This window comes from Salminus brasiliensis, chromosome 10 (assembly GCF_030463535.1).
Source record: "Salminus brasiliensis chromosome 10, fSalBra1.hap2, whole genome shotgun sequence".
Lineage (NCBI taxonomy): Eukaryota > Metazoa > Chordata > Actinopteri > Characiformes > Bryconidae > Salminus > Salminus brasiliensis.
The window spans coordinates 5,176,644-5,197,259 of record NC_132887.1 but is presented as its reverse complement, the minus strand read 5'-3'; the positions used below and the strand labels follow the sequence as shown (position 1 = coordinate 5,197,259).

The window sequence follows — 20,616 nt, the reverse complement described above, 5'->3', positions numbered from 1 at the left end:
AACAAATGCACGTGTGCAGCTGTCCAACAGGGGGCGCTAACATTGTGATTTGCTTTCACAGCAGTGGTGATCGATTTCAGCAGCTCATCAATCCCCAGTCCACCCACACTGAAGGTAGCCCTTCCCTTTCTGGGACTCTAAACTCCAAACTGCCTCAAAATCCACACAACTGGACTGTCCCGAATACAGCATCACAGTAACGTATGCGATACGAGATCGGTTCGAAACTCTAGTGAGAGCCCACATGGATACAACGTAGGGTCCACATGACTACATGTAGTCCCTACGTCAACAAGGGGTAGGCATATTGATGCCAACCAATAGCATTAACAGCTATAGTGTTCCAAACATCTTTAGACATTTACATTTGCGGCATTTACGGCACTGTTTACTCACAAATAACCTCAGCTAGTTTAAATAGACTAAAAATTCAAAGCTCCTCTAAGTTTAGACTCTACTAAACACAAGTCAGTAAGGAGACCATAGTACTCTGCTATTCACCCAAGTACTCTCAGAAGAGGAGGGTCTTCAGTCTGGGTTTGAAGACAGTGAGTGTTGGACTCTGCTGTTCGGACACACAGGAGAAGCTCGTTCCACCACTTTTGTGCAGGACAGTAAAAAGCCTGGACGCTCGTCTTCCGTGGATTTTGAGGGATGGCGGGTCGAGCCGAGCCGTACTTGAAGCTGGAAGGGCTCTTGGTGCGGATCGGCTTTTAACCATCGCCATCAAGTACGGAGGGGCTGACTGGTCCAGTTTTGGCTTTGTAGGCCAGAGTCAGGGTTTTGAATATGATGCAGGCAGCAGCTACAGGAAGCCAAGTGTCCAAACTTGCCCTTTTGGCAATTTCTGTCGTACAAATTCGACGTGTTAACACAGATGCAGTACTAGAGGTCATGGACCAAGTGGCTCCTTGCACCTGGATCACCTGTAGCAGACTGTTCATCTAAATAATTCGGCTCGTGGTGCTTTACCGCATTGTAGCTCATCCTGAAGAAATGAAGGAGCAGTAGAAGGTCAGAAAGTAAAAGGCTTTAGTTTCTATTTTACTGAATTCATGTGATGTCAATCTGCTGGAGAACACTGCTGCTTGCTCTCTCTCTCTCTCTCTCGCGCTCTTTCTCTCTGGGCCGAGCCTTTTGGCAGCCTGTAATTTTTCTTTTTCAATCACTCCGGCTCCCATGGCAACTCTATCTGCTGAGTAGCCAGACGAGCGCCCATAATTGTTCTCGGGGCCCATAATTGTGTACAGGTTAGACAAAGTCAGAACAGCACGTCCATGAAAAGAGCTGCATCACGTCTCCACGATATTCCATACAGCAGGTATTGCTGGAGATGAGCAAATGCTGTCAAAATGCTTCCCACATTAGTTTAATCCTGCGAAGGCCATCATTGCACCAGTTGTCCAGGTGTCTTCCATATCTTGTATATCTGCTATTTTCTTTCATATCTATGTTAAATGTTATCCAAATATTTTACTTTATTTTGTTCTTGTAAGAATAGGTAAATAAGCCCTTTGTAAACAGTATGTATCCTATATTAAATGACCTTAAAGGACAGTACGGTACTGATTACTGTACTTTACTACATTATACTTTGTATCATCAAATCAAATGATGTTGTCATAAAGCAGCTTTACAGAATCAAGAGACAAGAGATCAACAAGACATGAAAACCTAAGACCCCCCGTGAGCAGCCAAAAGTGACAGTGGCAAGCAAAACCTCCCTCAGAGCTGGAGGGAGAAACCTTGGGAGGAACCAAGACTCACAAGGAGGACCCATCTATCCTCCTCTGATCAGAATATTTATTAATTATTGATAAAAGTTGTCGAACCACCACATAAGACTGTACTACTGCTCAGGTAGTGCAAAATAATCATAATATTATAATACAATAATCATAGTAATTATAATATAATATAATTAATATAATCATAATAGAGATGATAAGAGTAATGAGAGTAATGATGGTTAATAGTGGTGATAAAAATAATAGTGGCAGATACTTAAGAGTCCATGTAAATTTTAACACAGTCATTAGGCAGATAGCAGTGGCAGGAGGGTGGGCAGCTGGTCTGACACAGATGGCAGGGGAGTCTGGTGGGTGGCAGCTGGTCTGACGCAGGTAAAGGGGACTCCAGTATTATATGGAATTATAATAATATTATAGTATTATAATAATTTAGCACTACAGGAATGATGATGGGATGTGAGAATGATGGGATTATAGAATTATAATAAAGTATTACTATTTCTTATGGATTTCTTTATAGATGGTTTTGTACTTGTTTATGCAACGTAGCAGTAATGACCTTCAGTCACGTCTTATAAGGTACCCCTTAGCCATTACCAATAGACATTGTTGCATATACTTACCTGTTTCTATCAGCTGACTGCTCATACTCGTCCCCCTGAGGGTATTTACTTAATACTTCCACTTTTTTATAAGTAACATAAAATATTTTATAAAGTTTGTGCTTTGAAGCCAATAAGAAAATGGCCTGAGAAAAGAAAACCTCTTGTGAATGCTTCATGTGTTCAGGTCGTCCGACTATTCGCCCTACACTGCCCGTAAAGTGCGTCCCCCTACTGTTTCCGCTACTGTAGTCGAGGGTCTCGCTTTATCACAACAGCTCTAAACAGATTTACATTGACTCAAGATTGCTTCCTTTCCTGACTCTATAGAGATGTACCCTGACTCTGTTCACTGTGATTGTCTGTGACCTTGTATCTTCATATAAATATAATATATATAAATTTATATATAAATATGATATATCAAATCTTGCGTTTTCCCTATTTATCTGCAGAATATCTAGTCCTTCCATTGGTTGTAAATCACAAAAACAATCCTAATGTGTATAGCATATACTACTGTATTCACCAGCTCGTGCATTTCCCTGTTCTTTACTCTCCTTGTTTTCTAAATGTTAGATTAGTAGATTCCAGTAGATTGTACTAGATTGTACAATAGCATCAAACTCAAGATTGCTGATGACAACTGCTTTCTGTTTTGCCTACTTTAGGTCCGAAAAATGCCGGTCAATCATAAAATGCTTCTTTTAGCCCTTACAAACTTATATTAGCCAAAAACAGCCCCACCAGTTTGTACAGACGTCCCTGTAGATCCTATAGTGAATAATACTAGTCCTATAGTGAGATCCTATAGTGAATAATAATAGTGTGTAAGGAGCCTTGCTGTGTTAAGGGGTTAACCTGGCAGCCGAACTAAGATAGCCTGTCAATCATGTGACAATCATGTGATCAATCTGTCTGTCAGGACAAGAGCAGGTCACGTCCAAAGATGGGATGCAAAGACTACAGATTATTATTAGAATTATTTCTGTCTTACAGGTGTATCAATGTACTTCATGCAACGATGCAATAATGAACGTCAGTCACGTTTTACTTGGTACGACTCTATGTAGAGTAGACCCAAGATTGCTGAGGACAGACTGCTTCCTTTCCTGACTCTATATAGATTTACACTGAAACTCTGTTTACTGCGACTGTCTGTGACGCTGTATCTTCATTTTTCACATTTTGACCTCATTTTACATTGACTTCCATTTCCCAAATGCACCAGTAGTATCATAGTGACTATGCAGTTATTTATGGAAATTATTGGAAATGGTAATTATATAATACACAGTCAGTGTCACACAAAAGCCTTCTTGACTTTCAATGAAATAATAAAAAAAAAATCAAGAAAATTTTATTGGACTGTTTCTGTTGATCCCGTCATTTAATAAATGTCAAAAGGTCAAATTGAAATAATGTCAAAAAGTGAAAAATGAATTTTTTTGCAGGACAGCAACGATTCAAACAGAACAAAATGACCAAAATTGCCAATATTGCACTGTATTTTATATATATATATATATATATATATACAATACAGCACAACATTGGCAATTTTGCTCTGTTTGTGTTCCTGTTTTCTTTTTTTTATTATTAATTTTTATAATGATTTTTCCCTGCTCAATAAATCCTTATCTAAATCATGCAGTGGAAATAAGTAGCAGGGAAAAAAAGGGGCCAGGAAAATGTTTTTCTTAAGACACTGGATATTAAATCACTATAAAAATGCAGGTGGAATTATTGTAAATGTAAATTTTGTCTAACTGTCTTATCTAAATTAAAACTGATATTTAGAAAATGCACACTTGCACTGTATGTGATAGGAGAGAAGATCATCTCCATTTATTTTAAATAAATAATGCTCTGATCTTTAATGGTCTGGTCTTTATCAAAATCCCAAAGTCCACGAGTGCCACCTGTAGGTCAGGAGGCATGTAGCACAACCCCAGCAGGTGCCGACACAGGCCATGGTGATACAGCACAATCGGCTAACATAGGATAGATAATAAAATATGCTTTATGCTTAAATTATTCGTGGAAGCTGATTTGCTAAAAGCAGGGAAAATGGGCGAGCATGAGAATCAGAGACACTTTGACAAGAACCCAACTGTGATGGCTAGACGTCTGGGCCAGAACATCTCCTAAACATCAGGCACTTCTTCTGGGGGTCAGTACCTACCAAAAGTGCTCCATTAAAGGACAACAAAGGGTCATGATACCCCAGCAGGACGCCTTCTGAGGTCTTGTGAAGTCCATGCCTTGAATATCCAGATGCGTTGTGGTGGCACAAGGGGGACCTACTCAATATTAGGCAGGTGGTATTAATGTTATGGCTGATCTGTGTATATTCTGCTAGGTGCTAGATATAGTCCAGTATTATCGAAGTAGTAGTGAAGAGGCCAGCAGACAGAACTACACTATATTCCTATATGTCCAAATGTTTGCGGACACCCGTTCTAATGAATGCATTCAGCTTCTTTAAGTTGCACCTGTTGCTGACACAGACGTGCAACTGCAGAGACACACACACACTCACAGCTTGTCTAGTCCCTGTAGCGAAGTACTGCTGCCAATAGAATAGGACTATCTGGAGCAGATAAACATGAACCTATTGGCAACACGCCCCTTCTAATGCCAGGCGTGGGCCAGAGGGGTATAAAGACCCCCAGCATTGAGCTGTGCAGCAGTGGAAGACCTGTGTTGTCTGGGAATGATGGATGGTGGAGCTCCATCCAGTACTTTTTGATGATGACATCCTGACCTCACTAACGCCCTTGTTGCTTCAGTCAAGCAGGATAAGCTGTAACACCCTTGCTTTTGGAAGAAACAATGAATGAGCAGGCGTCCAAATACTTTTGCCCGTATATTGTATGTTTGATGATAAATTCATACTGGTTCCCACATCTATATAGTGTCATCTGGTGGTTGATCTGACAGAGGGTCTGTGGAGAGAGCCCACTCTCACTTTCTGTTACGGCCTGATCTGAGACCAGGTGTTAACAGTAGAGTCCCTATTGCTATGGGATAGACTAGACGCTGACTACACCCTGGTGTATAATGCCTTGAAATGGTACACCAGCATCACTGCTTTGTGATCACTAGATGCGCTAGATGTTCCTCTCGTTCACATAAGCAGAATATTGCGCTGAAATGGTGCTGATGGAGGGAGTCCTCCATGTGTAAGAGCTTTTCTAAGTAGGGCTTGAAATGGAGGAGCTCTTGCGGGGTGTCACGTGTAGGAGGAGGAGTAAACCCGTGGTGTGATAAGAGAACTGTGTGTGTGTGTGTGTGTGTGTGTGTGTGTGTGTGTGTGTGTGGAATTCTCATCATTCCAATCACATGCTTCTGCTAAACCACATCACTCCCTGTGACAGAGTGAGACACACATTTCTATCCAACTACAGTCAGATAAAGATTTGGTGACCAATAAGTGAACCTTAGTCAAAGGTGATATACACCGATCAGCCATAACATTAGTACCACTGGCAGGTGAAGTGGAAAACACTGAGTATCTTCCTGTCCAGGGGTGGATCTTCACATTAGGCAGCAGGTGGTCAGTCAGTTCTTACAGGTGATGAAGGTGTTAAAAGCAGGACATCTGAGACACTTTGACCAAAGAACCAAACTATGAGGTTCTAGACAACTGGGTCAGAACATCTCCAAAACATCAGGCAGGTCTTGTGGAGTGTTCCTGGTATGCAGTGGTCAGTACCTACCTAAAGTGCAAGGAAGGACAACTGGTGAACCAGAGACAGGGCCATCTGCACCCAAGGCTCACAAGACACCTTTTGTTCAGGTCATGCAAAAACCTTGTATCTCTCATTTTTCGCACACTACCCCACTAGCAATGCTCCCCCGTCCAGAATCAAGAGGGTACCAACTTAACACATGTCTCCTCCGATACATGGAAAGCCAGTCACCACCTCTTCTCAAACATCTGCCAGTGTAGCATTGCCGGGCAGTCGACACACTCGGAGGAAAGCGTTGGGTCCCCAGCTACACCACGCCACACCTTTTTAGAGTGATGAGGGAAGACAGCGCCATCTACCTGGACTCCGGTCATTCATGGTGGTATTGGTTATGATCCTGTTTACGTTTCAGATTCAGATTCAGATTCTGATTCTGCTGCTGGTTTTGATTCTGATTCTAATACTGATTCTAATAGTGATTCTGATACTGCTACTGATACTAATACTGATTCTACTACTAATTTTGATTTGTACTCTGATTGTAGCTGTGATTTTGATTCTGATTCTGATACTGATTCTGATACTGATTCTAATAGTGATTCTGCTACTCATTTTAATATTCATTTTGGTTTTGATTTGGAAACTGATTCTAATCCTTAGTTTGAATGTGATTCTTAATCTGATTCTGATTCAGATTAAGATTTGGTCACTGATTTTGGCTATGATTCTGATACTGATTCTAATACTGATTCATTCTGATTCTAATACTGATCCTAATACTGACTACATTCTGATTCAGATTCTGATATTTGTTTTGATACAGATTTTGATACAGATTTTGATCCTGATTTTAATACTGACTTTGAATGTTTGAATGTGATACTACTTTGGGTTATGATTCTGATTCAGATTAAGATTCAACCACAGATTTTGGCTTTGATTCTGATTCTAATAGTGATTCTGCTACTGAATCTAAAATTCATTTTGTTTATGCTTCTGATTCAGACTCTGATTCTGCTACTGTTTGTTTTTGATACCAACTGTAATACTGACTTCAATCAAACTACCTCTGGTACTGACTCTGATACTGATATTTTGGTTGAGAAATCAGAATCAACACTTTACACTGGAGATATTCATCACTACAGCGAGTGAAGACAAGGACTGCCTATAGCAGTTGTGTGGCACTCATGCCCTGCCTCAGCAGCGCAGGGAGAGGCAATCACTTATTCATTCTGAAGAGCATCATAACTCGATTGCTGTAACTCTCAGGTGTAATTAAGGCCTGACACTTCCATTACATCACACTAAAAGCACCTGACGGAAGGAGACATGGAGAGACGGGGGCTGAGAGATGATGCTGAAGGCTGGACCGTGAAGCTGGGAGGACACAGCTGAGCTGAGGTCACTGATGAGAACTGTAAAGAGTGAACAGCTCAAGAATTTGTAAAAGAGGCCAAGAACTAACACACATATGTGCTGCAGTACATGTGCACACACACACACACACACACACACACACGTGTTTACATGGCTTAGGAGACTGTTCGATTATATCTCCCTCCCCCTCTCCTTTCCTCTCTCTCTCTCTCTCTCTCTCTCTCTCTCTCTCTTTCAGGTGAGGATAAACCATAAGCAGCTTCAGATTGTGTGTGTGTGAGAGAGAGAGAGAGTGAGAGAGAGAGAGAGAGAGAGATACACACACACACACACACACACACTCACAATAGTGGGGGGGGCAAGACCGAAGGAGAGAAAATGAGAGAATGAGAGAGAGAGAGAGGGTGCAGTGAAGCTGTGTATCCCTGGCTCGGCCGCCCGCTCACCCGGCAGGCTCCTCAGCCCCCTCCTGAGACCCGCTTTACTCCCATCAGCTCCACGCCTCTTATCACTGCCTTCCAGATGCACGTCGGGCGAGAGGCTCCATAATTAGGTGGCGAGATCTCAGGCTCCGATCACTTAGGAGCCTTATCAGTCCTGACACCAATCTCCTTGAGTGACATTCCACCCAAACGCTTATATAAGCCCCGGTCCAGGATCGGTGTGAGAAGTCAGTGCACCAGAAGATGAAGTGGGGAGAAAAAAGAGGGGGTTGAACACCAGGGGCAGCGGCTTCCCCACTACAACACCCCCCCCCCTCAAACCCCACCCCCCTACCCCCCGTCCCTCTGCCTTTTTCCTTTGTTTTTCTATTTAATGAAACGCAGAACTGCTCAGAGAGGAAGACGGAGCAGAGGAGATAAAAGGTTTGTTCCTCAGTTTTGGAAGAAGATCATTGGCTGTGATGTTAGAGCGCTGGTCGGCTGGAAGACGGGAGGCATGGACAGATATGAGAAGCTGTTGAAAAGCTCAAGTCTCACACAGGCGGGTTTCACTGTTACAGGTCATCAGTAGCAGCTTGTGAGCGAATGAAAATCAGCCGCAGTGAAAATCATTGATTATCCTCATCTACAGTGGCTCCTGATAGGGGTTGGATCTACGTATGAGGCAGCAAGTGAACAGTCAGTTCCTGAAGGTGATGTTGGGCCAGCGTAAGAATCTGAGACATGGATGTCTAGACGGCTGGGTCAGAACATCTCCAAAACATCAGGCAGGTCTTGTGGGGGTTTTCTGGTATGCAGTGGTCTGTGCTTACCGAAAGTGCTCCAAAAAGGGACAGCAGCTGACCTGGCTCCAGGGTCACGGGCACCTAAGGCTCATCAAAGCTCATGGAGGCCCCACCTTGCCACGGCTGCTAACGTCTTGGTGCCAGATACCACAGTACACCTTCAGAGGTCTGTGGAGCCCATGCCTTGATGGGTCAGATCTGTTTTGGTGACACAAGCGGGACCTGCTCAATATTAGGCATGAGGTGCTAATGTTATGGCTGGTCAGTGTATTTACAGGACAGCACATAGTTTATTTGATTTATTACTGGATTTATACATTTTATGTTTGTTTTTTTTTGTCAAGAAAAAATCAAGATTATTATTAATTATAATATCAATATGAATATTGATATTATTATGGAGCCTATGAAATAATAATTTGTTAATATAATGACAGATTGTTAATATATTATGCACATATTATGTTATATTAAATGAATATATTTTAGATATATATTTTTTAAATAAATAAAAGTCAAACATTAAAATGATAACTAAAAACTAATAATGATGTTTGTATTAGGGAACATATAAAAAATAAAAAGTAAGTAAATAAATTACATTAATAAATAAATAAATAAATAAATATACAAATAGGACCAAATGGATTGTCAGTAATTGGTTCTCTATTAACAAATACATTTCATAGTAATTAAAAAAGAAAAGAAAAATATATATTTTATATATATTATTTATTATTTATTCATTATTTAAATTCCAACATTATATGTGTAACATTATTATTATATATGGTATTATATTTCTATTTTGCAATATTTTATTATATAAATACATCTTTGTAATATCAATGCATCTAATAATAATAATAATAATAATGTAAAATATAATAATAATAATAATAATGTAAAATATAATAATAATGTAAAATATAATAATAATAATAATAATAATAATAACAATAATAATAGTGTTATTTGAAATTATTATAGGTCAGTGTATCATTTTGCTGAACATTTGATCAGAGGCTTTATCTGATCTGATCCAGCTCTCTGGAACCTCATGTACATCCAATAACCCCGACTTCAACAGCCCATATCCAAACAACACAGCTGTAAAGACTCAAATCCAATCCAAGCAAACCATCCTGTTAACTAGCTGCAGATCAGGCCTTCAAACGAACGTCCCGTGCATCGCAGTCCTACACAGGGCCTAATGTCTTTTCAGCGGGAGCACCGGCCTGGAATAGAAACCATTTAACACACAAATAGAAAAATAATGGCAGCCGTCGTTTAATACATGCAAAGTTAAACACGGCCTTATCTCGCCTTGGCAGCAGGAGAACGTGTTATTTTCTCATCCTAGGCCCTTCTCCAGCAAGTTCACACTGACAATGAACCCATTATGTTAAAACAGGGACTTGCCTCGAGGGACGGAGGTGGGGATGGGCTGGTAATTTAGAGCCACATCCATGCACAGGGGCTTAATTGTGGATTGTGCATTTTGTTGGGGGGTCAGCAGGCTCCTCAAAAGCAAACGCAGGCCGTTAGGACTGGAAAGCAGCTCACAGCTCCCGGACTGACTGACTCTGCTTCCGATAAGGACACTGCATAGATGATGTTAGAGGGCCACCACCAGGCTCCAGAGCTCATTTCAGCCTGCAGGCCACTACCCAGTTCAGATCTTTTCGGTGGAAATCATGTGATTCAACAGAAAGGGTCTTCTTTCTGCATCGCTGAAGTACCTTTTTTTTAATAATAAGGATTATTTGAGCAATACCATTGAAGAAGAAATTCCATAAAGAACTATATTTGTAATGGAAGTGTGTGAGTGTGAAGAACCTTTTGAAGATCTCAAGAAGATCTTCACACACATACATCCCTAATAAAAACATCCCAGCTGGCCAGCACCATCAATGGAGCATCAACACTTACTTATGAGGTATAGCGACTGCCAAACTTATACATGGACATAATGTCCAACCAATGTCCAACCATACATTCTAACATCATGGTCTTAAGTAACCAAACCTCTGTTTAACATGGAGCTTGAGGTCAACCCAATGTTACTTTTTACGGGTACACTATATGTCCAAATATTTGTGGACACCCCTTCTAACGAATGCATTCAGCTACTTTAACTTGCACCCATTGCTGACACAGATGTGCAAACGTACACACACACACACACACACACACACACACACGCAGCTTGTCCCCAAGTCCCCATAGAGAAGTACTGCCAATAGAATAGGACTCTCTGGAGCAGATAAACATGAACCTATTGCCTATAGCCCCATGCTGCCTAATGCCAGGTGTAGGCTAGTAGAGGGGTATAACCTACTGTGGAACTACTGTGTTCTCTGGAATGATGGATGGCGGTGCTCCATTCAATACATTTGGGAGGAGTTGGGGAGTTGAGGTGATCGTCCAGCATCCTGACCTCATTAGTGCTCTGAATGCAATCAATGCTCCTCCAAAAGTTAGCAGAAAGAAACAATGAATGAGGTGTCCCAATACTTTTGTCAGTATTGTGTGACTTGGCCTAATAACCTGCAAACTTTCTGTTAGTCAGACAATTTTGTATATACAGTAAAAATGGATGAATGGACCAATGGAAATGCTCCAAATGAGGTTAAATAACATCTATTTATGTTGACTTTCATTTAATGTTAGAATGTGCTCACTTTCATGTTGGAAATGTGGGATTGGGGGTAGATTTGGCTTCAGACTTCAGGAAAGTCAGGAGAGGAAACGCCACACATTTCTAGCTGGAGGTTACTGGAGTTCATCACACAGTAGCCACGCCCAACTTTCAAAAGCAGCGCTGTCACTGGCCGGGAATGCAATGCCAGCATGACCACGCCCTCTATGCAAAAATATGGGCTCCCATTGGCTGTGACTACACTTGCAGCCCAGCGAGATCCCTCTTACTACCGCAGAGATTCTCTCAAATTCTCTGATCAAGGGTCACAATTCATTTAATTTTCCTTAATTTAGTATTTTTTTTTTCTCTTTACGGCCTGGCAACCTGCTGCTCGGCCCGTTTGATCTTTTCCAGCTGTTGTTTTGATCGCGTCTGGTCGTAGCAACGCCACCTTGGCAACCACCGTGACTACGCCCGTTGTCAACAGTCATTAAATGATTTAGCTGTTGATTTTATGACTATTATTATTATTATTATTATTATTATTATTATTATTATTATTTTATTTGATTTTATTTGGTTTTTTTTCTATTATTATTACTTTCTTCCTTTCTTATATTATTATTATTATTATTATTATTATTATTATTATTATTAACAACAGTTTAACATTAAAAAATACATTAGAATAAATTTGTAATCCCTAAACCTCAAAATTCATTTTCCTAAAGTGTGGCTGAAACTGGAACGCCACGAGTAGCCACGCCCCATATGCAAAATAACGTGCTGTCATTGGTTGAGACCACGAGAACCGTTTAGTAACGCCCACTCTACAAAACAACCAGTATTCAGGGTCAAAACTATTCCAGTATTTAAGTTTTCTCATTTTAGCACGTATTTGTACTCTTAACTGTATCAAAACCAGCTTCATGGGTCGTTTTATGTTTTTAAGCTGTTGTTTTGATCGCTCGCCTTGCCGTAGCAACGCCTCCTTGACAACGCCCGTTGTCAACAGTCCGTTAAATGTTAGCTAGATATCTAGCTATATTTATAAATGTGTGTTTTTAATAAATAGGCAGTATAACGTAGAAATGTGTTGTTTTATCATACAGCAAGTACATTTTTAATTCCAGAAAATCTAAATCCCTTTGAGCAAATACGGCAAGTACAGCCACGGGAGCCACGCCCAAATGCAAAATCAAGTGCCGCCATTGGTTGAGGCTCCGACAAGCGGTCTGCTACGCCCACTATGCAAAATTCTTCACCGCTATTGGCTGGATTCGGTTCTCATGGGCGTTGATTTCCGGTATGCAGCGGGTGGAATTTCAGGTTCCTCGTCGTTGTGGTTGTTGGGGGGGTTTTTTTGCAGGGAGGGCAAATTGTGTTATTGCCCAATTGCCCCGGTGTTCGTCACACGCTTCATGTATGTGACCGCGCGGCGTTCACTGTGTCGGAGACAAGCATGACGGAGAGCGCAGCGAGCAAGGAGGCGAACGGCGGTCCGTGCCATGGTGCAGCAAACGGGCTGGAAGTGGGGAGGAACGGCTTCGTGAAGAGCCAGAAGCACCACAAGAAGTCCAGCCACCCCGAGGAGAAGGTGAAGTGTCTAAATCTTAGGTGCATATGACTGCCCCACCACCCTCTGCTCCCTCCTGGAAGCCATGGAGTTCCTAGAGCTAGCTGTGAGCACACCTGCTCCCAGAGCTTCAGCAAACACACACACACACCTGCCTGCCTGCCTGGAGGATAGGACCTTCACCTTCACCTGCTAGCCCCCGAATTAAGACCTCCTCTTGGTCCTGGTGGGTTGTCCTAGACAGTTGGAGGTCTGTTGGAGGTCTGTTGGAGGTCTGTTGGAGGTCTGTGGGAGGTTTTAGCAGTGTTCTCCTCTGGTCTCTGGACCTCCTGAGAAGCAGCACACTGATTTCCTCAGCCAAGTGCTGGTGGGAACTTCTCTTTTCTCCTAAATGTGAGACTTCAGACCACAGAGATCTGCTTTAGGATCATTGGGGAAGATCCACCTGCTTCCCCCCCCCCTCCTCCTCCTCCACCAGGTGGGTCAGGTGTGTGTGTTTGATCAGGGCTGGGTAAGACCTCAAGGTGAGATATCCAGAAGCAGGGTTGGGCAGCACTAACCTGCCATACTAATGCAGGCAGATCAAGTTGTTCTGTACTTTTATTTATTTATTAATTTATTATTTATTTATTGTCCTGTAGGTTGCTGACCACCTTTCTAACACTTTTTTTTTTTTTTTACAGAACTAAAGTCATGTGCTAGGGGTATTTGGTTCACTTTTTGTTGTCTGTTTTAATCAGCAGGCCATCACATGATCTTAGAACGTGTTAGTCCAGCTCGACGGGCCGTTAGGTGGCCTAGCAGAGGTGAGGCAGTGGCTTTGTTGATACTGGCTGCTGTTGGGCTCAAGACGTTGGTCAAGCATGCGTGCATGCGGTTCATTATAAAGAAATTTACTGATGATAAAACAGTGGGAAGTCTGGAAATATGTGTTTTCTTGGGGGAATATTTTGCCTCAGGACACCCTACCCTAAGTTTTAGGACAAAACTGTCGTGTAAAACTATCATTAAACATCAGCTCAGGCCTCTGGCAGTGCATATTTGTCTGTGCGGAAATTTAGCTTAGAAGCATGAAACTCTTCAGACGTCCGTCCACCACCACTGTAACCAGTTTTGACCCATTTGTTTTTTGATGTCAACCGTTTTGATGTCATTTGTTGACATATTAGCCATTAAATTATACAGAAGATTGGTACTTATCTCTTTAATGCTCTCTTTGAACAGTATGTTTATTATTCAGTTATTAACATGTATTGTGGCGTCCCACAGGGTTCTGTTTTGGGGCCTATGAAGTTGTTGTTTTTCATTCATGTATTGTAGTTGTGAGAGTGCTGAGATGCGGGGTTATCCCATTGATAACCCCAAATGATATTTTTTCATTTGCTTTGGTACATGCAATGAACTTGCCCAAGCCCAGAGCTGAAGACAGTGTTCTGGTTTATCCAACCAAACTGCAAAAAATGTGCTTGTGTAAAAAGTGTATGTATCGTTTAGTCTAAAATACCAATTTTATAATGCATACAAATATGAAACTGGCAAAAAAAATTGGGATTTGATTCCAGAGTAAGAGTCCTTGGGCAAAGCTTCTAGCTCTGCCTTCTCTTACCTGTGTAACATCGTTCAAATAAGTAAGTTACTCTGGATAATTGCTGAAATTATTGATGTATTTTTGTTGATCCATGGTCTAATTCCACAAAACGCCATCACTTTCAACCTGCAGGACTCGGCCAGGATGGTTTGGTGATGTCTCTGGTCAATCATACCTTGCTCCCTGGTTAGTTGGCGGGTTTGATGGGCAAACTTGAGCAGAGCAGTCATCAAACTGTACTGAAAACTGGCTTTTGACACGTTCTTAGGCATAATACTAAATTTAGAATTTGGAAATCAACGAGTTAAACGTTGGACGGGCGCTGAATTCATTCTGGAGAGTCTTATCAGTGATCGGATGCTCAAAACAAATGCGTAATCATGGCAGCAGGAATTCCGTCGTGACTTCCTTCTGCATACAGTAAGAGTTTGCTTATTGGGATCGTTAAAATGTTCAAGATTTCTTCGTATATTAGTGTTGGAAATTAGTGATGTCATTCAGAGTGGGCTTTGGTGTAAAACGGTTCATTATAAAGAAATTTACTGATGATAAAACAGTGGGAAGTCTGGAAATATGTGTTTTCTTGGGGGAATATTTTGCCTCAGGACACCCTACCCTAAGTTTTAGGACAAAACTGTCGTGTAAAACTATCATTAAACATCAGCTCAGGCCTCTGGCAGTGCATATTTGTCTGTGCGGAAATTTAGCTTAGAAGCATGAAACTCTTCAGACGTCCGTCCACCACCACTGTAACCAGTTTTGACCCATTTGTTTTTTGATGTCAACCGTTTTGATGTCATTTGTTGACATATTAGCCATTAAATTATACAGAAGATTGGTACTTATCCCTTTAATGCTCTCTTTGAACAGTATGTTTATTATTCAGTTATTAACATGTATTGTGGCGTCCCACAGGGTTCTGTTTTGGGGCCTATGAAGTTGTTGTTTTTATTCATGTATTGTAGTTGTGAGAGTGCTGAGATGTGGGCTTATAGACAGGGCCTTATAGGGGTTAACACAGTATTTATTTGATGCACTATTTTTTTGGAGGTATTTCTATCCTTATAGACTTAGAGGCCTGTCTTTGTTGGTTTGCGGTCACAAACAGTGTTTATGTATACTGTAATAAATGGCTGAAAGTCTGCTTATATCCAGAGGTGGGTTGTTAATATTGGAGTAATCATGTTAGAGAGGGTGTTCGAGTATCGTTAAAAGAAGCTGTATCGTTTGGGATAGATGCTCAGATTTGACCGATATTCGAAGGTGATATTTGCGGTTGTATTGTAGACCACGCTGGACTATTTTATTCAAATACATGCATTTTATTAATTTTACTGCATTTATAACCCTACAAAAATGTTAGATATCTCTGTAATGCTGGTCCAGACAGGTTAAGTCCCAATTTCTACATGTGTGTACATATCTGCATGGAAAGATATGAAGAGGCCCTGAAACCGAGGTTTCCTTTGCCTTGTAAATGATCTGAAGCCGACTGCAGCTCACACAGACGCCCCTTTGCCTTAGTCTGGTATTTGTTAGGGGCATGACTAGTCACGTGTGACTGTGAGACATGCGGTTTTACATTACCGGCTTAATTTGAATGGCAAGACCCGTACCATTGTTCGGTGCTTATAACTTACACATGCCGTATCAGCGCGTGAATTCAGGTTTCCCATAAAGTTGTCCTAGTGAAGGAGTGGAGAGCATGCCGCTGGATTAAGCAGTGTAGTTTTATTAGACCGGGGGCCTCTTTGCTGCTCTGGTGACTTTTGAACCACAGCCGAGAAGCCACTTGGTGTTATTTAAAATAAATAAATAAATAATAATAATTTAAGGTTAAAGGATGCCGCCATGTCTCGTTCGGTCCAGTGGTCTGGATAACAGCCGAAATAAATGTTCTCAATGTTTGACCTCCAGGTTCACCACAGTGCGTGTAATGGAGGGTTATACAGCAGGCCTTATATTGAGTCGTTTGAGGAGACGCCCATGTTGGTTGCTGTGCTCACCTACATGGGTTACGGCATCCTCACCATCTTCGGCTACCTGAGGGACTTTATGAGGTCGTGGAAGATTGAAAAATGCCACATTGCCAGGGAAAGAGAGGAGCAAAAGGTAAGCACCGTTTGTTTTATCATCACTGACACTGACAAGGACCTGGTATCTCCATAATAGCAACTTTACATGAGAGGGAAATAACCTTTTTAACTTTCAATAGAGGTCAGTGTAAAAACAAAACCCAGAAATGGAGATACCCTATATGCCCAGAAGTTTGTGGACACCCTTCCTAGTGATTGCATACAGCTAGTCCTGCTCATTCATTGTTTCTTCTGAAATCTAAGGATATTAAACAGTAGAGAATCTGTCTCTACTGTCTAGGGAAGCATTGCTGTGAGGATTTGATTGCATTCAGTGACAAGAGTGTTAGCAAGTTCAGGATGTTGGATGGGCACCACCCCACCTCATCATCCCCAACGAATCCCAACAGAATTGGATGGAGCTCCGTCATCCATCATTCCAGAGAACACAGTTCTTCCACAGCTAGTCCCTGTAGAGAAGTACTACCAATAGGGGGTATGAAGCCCCCCAGCATTGAGCTGTGGAGCAGTGGAAGAACTGTGTTCTTCTGGGATGAGTTGGGGATGATGAGGTTGGGTGGTGGTCCTCCAACATGCTGACTTCATTAACGCTCTTGATGCTGAATGCAATCAAATCCTCACAGCTATGCTTCCCTGGACAGTAGATACAGTCACTCCAAACAAATGCAGGATAAACTATTTTTTTAATACCATTGATTTCAGAAGAAACTATGAATTAGCAGGTGTCCCAATACTTTTGTTCATAATTACCTTTTTTAAAGTTATACATCAAAGAAAGCAGCAAAGGAGGCCAGGATTGTAATTTATTAAGGAGAGGAAGACCGAACTATGCCAGGGTACTAGTACATAGTAGTAGTGTACATACTACAGGGTACATAGTAGAGTACTTGATTTATAAATATTTAAACTCTACTACTTGATGGATAAATATTTAAAAGGTTAAAAAAAATGTCAAAAATGGAGATACAGTATATGTCCAAAAGTTTGTGGACACCCTTTCTAATGATTGCATACAGCTACTCTTTAGAGAAGTACTACTCACTCATTGTTTCCTCTGAAATCAAGGATATGAAATTTATCCCAATTAATTATTTTTTCCCCCTAAACAATAGACATATTGTTAACTGACTGAAAGCATGATCTTTTTTACCTTTTTTAATCCTCAAGGATTTTGTCCCACTTTATCAAGACTTTGAGAATTTCTACACTCGAAATTTATACATGAGGATTCGGGACAGCTGGAACCGGCCCATATGCAGCGTGCCTGCCGACAAAATGGACCTGGTGGAAAGGGTTTCGTATGACTACAACTGGACCTTCAGGTGAGCACAGTGCCAAGATGCCTTCTCTTGAGCAGGATATGAGTGTAAAGAGCCAAAAAAATCCCTTAGCACTGAACCTCAGGAACCACTTAGGAAATTTATTCATTTATTATTTTTAATTTTATATATTTTTGAGGTAGCACATAAACATAAGGTGATAGCACCATACATCACAGCACACAGAACAAAACAACAGAGCAGAGTCTCTGAAGGGCTCTACCCAAGACCCTCCTGGTCTGCCAAAAACCTGCCAAAACCTCTTCGACCTCTGGTGGAGGCCATAGGTCAGTTTCTCAAGAGGAAGGAGGGGCATCCGCTTTTTAAGGTCAGTGTTTTTATCCTTAGGAACGTGGAAGTAAAGTGACCTACAGGTTGTACTAGGGCTGGGCGATATGGTAAAAATACTAGATCACGATATTTAAAGACTTAAAGATTAAAGATAGGAGGTAATTTTTATTCAACATCTTCTTCAACCTGCAGCTGATCAGTGTTTATTAAACACTAACAGTCTCCTCCATATGCTTAGAAAAGCAGATTGTCTATCACGATAACACAATTTATCACGATACAATAAAATATCGTCATATTGCCCAGCTCTAGGTTCTACTGTACCTGATGCAGGCTGAAGTAAGCTCTCAGCTTCTATGAGCTGTAAAGGCTTTCTTTTTTTAACCTTCACGATAAGAGGCAGCGTAAATCAGCCCGCACTCTGGGTCACTTTCAGCAGATCTGTGTTTAAACATGCTTTCGCTTTATGAGCACCGTAAATGTCGGCGGCAGCGTTTGCTTTAGTGTCTGCAACTGCAAGGTTGGGGCGGTTGTGCAAATGTGACTTTCATGCGTGATTGCCTAACGCTGGGATTTTCTCTCGCAGCTACACGGGCAGAGTGGTGAAAGGCGTGATCAACATGGGCTCGTATAATTACCTGGGCTTTGCTGAGAACACAGGCTCGTGCGCTGAGGCGGCGGCAGAAGTCACCATGAAGTATGGGGTCGGAGTGGGCAGCACCAGGCAGGAGATTGGTATGTGCTGATAAGAGCTGGTCTGATACCGCGGTGTAGATCCTGGGTGCTGCCAAGCTAGGTCAAATACACTATATGGACAAAAGTATTGGGACACCTGCTCATTCACCTGGTACCATCTGAAATCAAGGGTATTAAAAAGAGTTGATCTTGCTTTTGTTGGAGTAACTGTCTCTACTGTCCAGGGAAGGAGGCTGTCTGTTAGATTTTGGAGGAAAATTGCTGTGAGGATTTGATTGCATTCATGGACAAGAGTGTTAGTGAGGTCAGGATGTTGGATGGTCACCATCCCACCTCATCATCCCCGACTATCCAACTCATCACAAAAGTATTGGATGGAGCACCGACCATCACCATTCCACTGCTCCACAGCTCAGTGCTGGGGGGCTTTATAGACCTCTAGCCCTCGAGTCCTATTCTACTGGAAGCATTTGCACATCTGTGTCAGCAGTGGGTGTAAAGGGGCTAAAAATGGATGTCCACAAACTTTTACTCTTTTTTTACTTATTTTTTAAACTAGTAAATAACCTTTTTATCAACTTCTTTCAGCCTTTTAAAGGATCTTCACACATACACAGGGTTCAGTATGAAACCACAAATCATTCATCTACGGCTGTTGTTCTCAACTCTGGTCCTGGGGGACCCCCTGCTGTGTACGTTTTAGTGCTAACCCCACTACCAACACACCTGGTCCAGCTAATCGGCTACTTAACAAGCCAAGAGTTGAAGGTACTGTGTTAGGGCAGGAAACCACCAAAATGTGCAGAGCAGGGGGTCCTCCAGGACTAGGCTTGGGAAGCACTGTTCTGTGGCATCACTGAAAGAACCCTTTGTTGCACCTTTATTTATTTATTTATTTATTTATTTATTTAGAGGAGTTCCTGCTCCTGCAGGAAGTTAAACCTCGTGATACCTTTCTTTTTTTTTTAAAAGAGCCGCAAAATGAAATACTAGGTCAGAGTGAGTGCAGGCCGAGAGCTAATGACTTTTTAAGGTATTAAGCTGAGGCAGTTGTTCTTGGACAGCACAGCCTAAGATATACAAACCCACACAGGCTCGATCTAGCAGTTGTTTATATCACAGGATGTGTATTTCTTCTTGTCTTTGCTGACTGCTTTGTCTGTTTGCTTAGGTAACCTGGACAGACATGAAGAATTGGAAAAGCTGGTAGCCAGGTTTCTGGGCGTGGAATCAGCCATGGCATTCGGGATGGGTTTCGCAACCAATTCCATGAACATTCCAGCGTTAACCGGCAAGGTACTGTATGAAGATGCAACGGAGGTTTTTCACTCGCTTGCAATTTTCCCCTTGGCTGCTTTCAGGATTCCCGTCCCTTTGGCTCCAGGCCACTCCCTGTATCTCTCACCCTCCCTCCTCCTCTCCCTCCCTGTCTCTGTCAAGCCACCCTGCAATACTTCAGCCTGACTGAACAAACAGGCACAGATTTGAACGGGTGGATTCTTCTCTGACCTGTCGGTGCATGTTATGACGTTCCATAAAATGCTACAACTTCATTTCACATAGATGAGGCAACCTTTTGGTTTTGTCACATACACTATGTGGACAAAAGTATTGGGACACCTGCTAATTTCTGCTCGTTTCTTCGGAAATCAAGGGTATGAATTAAGTTTATCCTGCTTCTATTAACGGAGTAACAGAGGAAATTATTACCACTCCACCTCATCCCCAACTCCCCAGCACCATACATCAT

The 20,616-nt window shown here is 41.8% G+C and overlaps 1 protein-coding gene across 1 annotated transcript in view; it reads left to right on the top strand.

Annotated features, from left to right (window-relative positions):
* The first annotated feature begins 12,618 nt into the window (after nucleotides 1–12,618).
* Nucleotides 12,619–20,616, top strand: part of sptlc2a (serine palmitoyltransferase, long chain base subunit 2a) — a 38,873-nt gene continuing 30,875 nt past the window's right edge. The window contains exons 1-5 of the mRNA XM_072690256.1: nucleotides 12,619–12,897; nucleotides 16,382–16,576; nucleotides 17,728–17,882; nucleotides 18,757–18,905; nucleotides 20,038–20,162. Coding sequence (XP_072546357.1) covers nucleotides 12,763–12,897; nucleotides 16,382–16,576; nucleotides 17,728–17,882; nucleotides 18,757–18,905; nucleotides 20,038–20,162 — 759 coding nt within the window. The 5' untranslated portion in view covers nucleotides 12,619–12,762. The remainder of the gene's footprint in view (nucleotides 12,898–16,381; nucleotides 16,577–17,727; nucleotides 17,883–18,756; nucleotides 18,906–20,037; nucleotides 20,163–20,616) is intronic.